Source organism: Calidris pugnax, unplaced genomic scaffold (assembly GCF_001431845.1).
Source record: "Calidris pugnax isolate Ruff unplaced genomic scaffold, ASM143184v1 scaffold205, whole genome shotgun sequence".
NCBI lineage: Eukaryota > Metazoa > Chordata > Aves > Charadriiformes > Scolopacidae > Calidris > Calidris pugnax.
The window spans coordinates 434,922-437,867 of NW_015090943.1; the positions used below are offsets into that span (position 1 = coordinate 434,922).

Here is a 2,946-nt window from a genome sequence, read left to right on the forward strand (position 1 = left end):
GGTGGCGGGATGCAGGAGGGTGAGGATGAGGATGATGAAGGCTGATTCCCCCCCCCCGCCATGTTTTGTCCCCAGGAGGCCCGTGGGCAGGTGGAGGCCGGGCGGGAGGTGGCGGGGGGGCTGCGGCGGGAGCTGGGGGACAGCGAGCGGCGGCTGGGGACGCTGGAGCGGCGGCTGGAGCAGCTCGGGGCTGAGGCTGGGGGCTGCCGGAGGGCGCAGGAGGAGGCGCAGAGGGAGGTGGCCCGGCTGCGAGCGGAGAGCGAGGTCCTGCGCAGGTACCTGCTTGGCCGTCCGTCTGTCCCCGGCTCCGTCCGTCTGTCTCCAATTCCATCCGTCTGTCCCCAGCTCGATCCGTCTGTCCCAAGCTCTGTCCATCTCTTCCCAGATCCATCAATCCATCTGTCCCCAATTCCGTCTGTCCCCAATTCCGTCCGTCTGTCCCAAGTTCCATCTGTCTGTCCCCAGCCTCATCGATCCGTCCGTCCCCAGCTCTGTCCGTCTGTCCCCAGCTCCGTCCGTCTGTCCTGAGCTCCGTCAATCCATCCTGTCCCCAGCTCCATCCATCTGTTCCGAGCTCCATAGATCCATCTGGGCCAAGTTCTGTCTGTCCCCAGCTCCGTCCGTCTGTTCCCAGCTCCATCAATCCGTCTGTCCCCGGCTCCATCCGTCTGTCCCCAGATCTATCCGTCTGTCCCAAGCTCCATTGATCTGTCTGTCCCCAGCTCTGTCTGTCCTGAGCTCTGTCAATCCGTCTGTCCCCAGCTCTATCTGCCCGTTCCCTGCTCCATCAATCCATCTGTCCCCAGCTCCATCGGTCTGTCCTCAGCTCTATTGGTTTGTCCCCAGCTCCATCAATCCATCTGTTCCCAGTTCCATCCGTCTGTCCCAAGTTCCGTCCGTCTGTCCCCAGCTCCATTGGTCTGTCCCAAGCTCCATCCATCTGTCCCGAGCTCCATAGATCCATCTGTCCCAAGTTCTGTCTGTCCCCAGCTCTGTCCATCTGTTCCCAGCTCCATCAATCCGTCTGTCCCCAGCTCGGCCTGTTCCAAGCTCTGTCCGTCTGTTCCCAGCTCCATCGATTGGTCTCTTCCCAGATCCATCAATCCATCTGTCCCCAGCTCCGTCCATCTGTCCCAAGTTCTATCATTCCGTCTGTCCCAAGTTCCACTGGTCTATCTCAAGCTCCATCAATCCGTCTGTCTGTCCCAGCTCTATCTGCCTGTTTCCAGCTCCATCGATCAGTCTGTCCCAAGCTCCGTCCCTCTGTCCCAAGCTCCATCAGTCCGTCTGTCCCCAGCTCCATCAGTCTGTCCTCAGCTCCATTGGTTTGTCCCCAGCTCCATCAATTCATCTGTTCCCAGTTCCATCAGTCTGTCCCCGGCTCTGTCTGTCTGTCCCCAGCTCTATTGCTCTGTCCCAGCTCCATCCGTCTGTCCTGAGCTCCGTCAGTCAGTCTGTCCCCAGCTCTATTGGTCTGTCCCCAGCTCCATCAGTCTGTCCCAAGCTCCGTCTGTATGTCCCGAGCTCCATCAGTCTGTCCCAAGCTCTGTCCATCTATTCCCAGATCCATCAATCCATCTGTCCCAAGCTCCATCATTCCATCTGTCCCCAGCTTTATCCGTCTGTCCCGAGCTCCATCCATCTGTCCCAAGCTCCGTCAGTCCATCTGTCCTGAGCTCCGTCAGTTGGTCTGTCCCAGCTCCATTGGTCTGTCCCGAGCTCCATGAATCCATCTGTTACCAGCTCTATTGGTCTTTCCCAAGCTCTGTCTGTCTGTCCTGAGCTCCATTGATCCGTCTGTCCCCAGCTCCCTCCATCTGTCCCAAGCTCCATTAATCCATCTGTCCCCAGCTCCGTCTGTCTGTCCCCGATTCCATCCGTCTGTCCCAGGCCTCGTCCATCTGTCCTGAGCTCCGTTGATCCATCTGTCCCGAGCTCCATCAATCCATCTGTCCCCAGCTCTGTCTGTCTGTCCATGCACATCTTGTGCTGTCTGTCTGTCCCTCCAGCCCCACATATTCCACTCTGCATGTCTGTCTGTCTGTCCCTGTGTGTCCTGCCCTGTCTGTCTGTCCTTCTGGCCCCACATATTCCTCTCTGTATGTCTGTCTGTCCATCCCTGTGCGTCCTGCCCTGTCCGTCTGTCCCTCCAGCCCCACACATTCCTATCTGTATATCTGTTTACAGTCTGTCCCTGTGTGTTCTGCTCTGTCTGTCTGTCCCTCCAGCCCCACATATTCCACTCTGCATGTCTGTCTGTCTGTCTCTGTATGTCCTGCCCTGTCTGCCTGTCCTTCCGGCCCCACATATTCCACTCTGCATGTCCGTCTGTCCATCCCTGCGCATCCTGCACTGTCTGTCCATCCCTCCAGCCCCACACACTCCCCTCTGTCTGTCCGTCCATCCCTGCGCATCCCTCCACCCCTGTCGCATCCCACCCGGGACCCATCTCCCCGTCTGTCTACCCCCCCGTGTCTGTCTGTCCGTCCCTCCGCTCACCCCTGTCCATCTGTCCGTCTGTCCCCGGTGCCAGGGAGCGGCAGCGGGCGGAGGAGGCCCTGGCGGAGGAGCAGCAGCGGGTGGGTGCCCTGCAGCAGGAGCGGGCGCAGCTGCAGCGCCGGGGCCAGGGGCTGGAGGACGCCCGGGACGAGGCCACCCGCGTCGCCCAGGACACCCGCCAGAATTCCGTCTGTCCCCAATTCCGTCCGTCTGTCCCAAGTTCCATCTGTCTGTCCCCAGCCTCATCGATCCGTCCGTCCCCAGCTCTGTCCGTCTGTCCCCAGCTCCGTCCGTCTGTCCTGAGCTCCGTCAATCCATCCTGTCCCCAGCTCCATCCATCTGTTCCGAGCTCCATAGATCCATCTGGGCCAAGTTCTGTCTGTCCCCAGCTCCGTCCGTCTGTTCCCAGCTCCATCAATCCGTCTGTCCCCCGCTCCATCCGTCTGT

General features: G+C 60.1%; 1 protein-coding gene across 1 annotated transcript in view; it reads left to right on the forward strand.

Moving 5' to 3' along the window:
- Nucleotides 1-2,946, forward strand: part of CROCC (ciliary rootlet coiled-coil, rootletin) — a gene marked incomplete at its 3' end in the record, with an annotated part of 36,476 nt that overhangs the window by 10,423 nt on the left and 23,107 nt on the right. The window contains exons 9-10 of the mRNA XM_014951869.1: nt 76-275; nt 2,534-2,687. Coding sequence (XP_014807355.1) covers nt 76-275; nt 2,534-2,687 — 354 coding nt within the window. The remainder of the gene's footprint in view (nt 1-75; nt 276-2,533; nt 2,688-2,946) is intronic.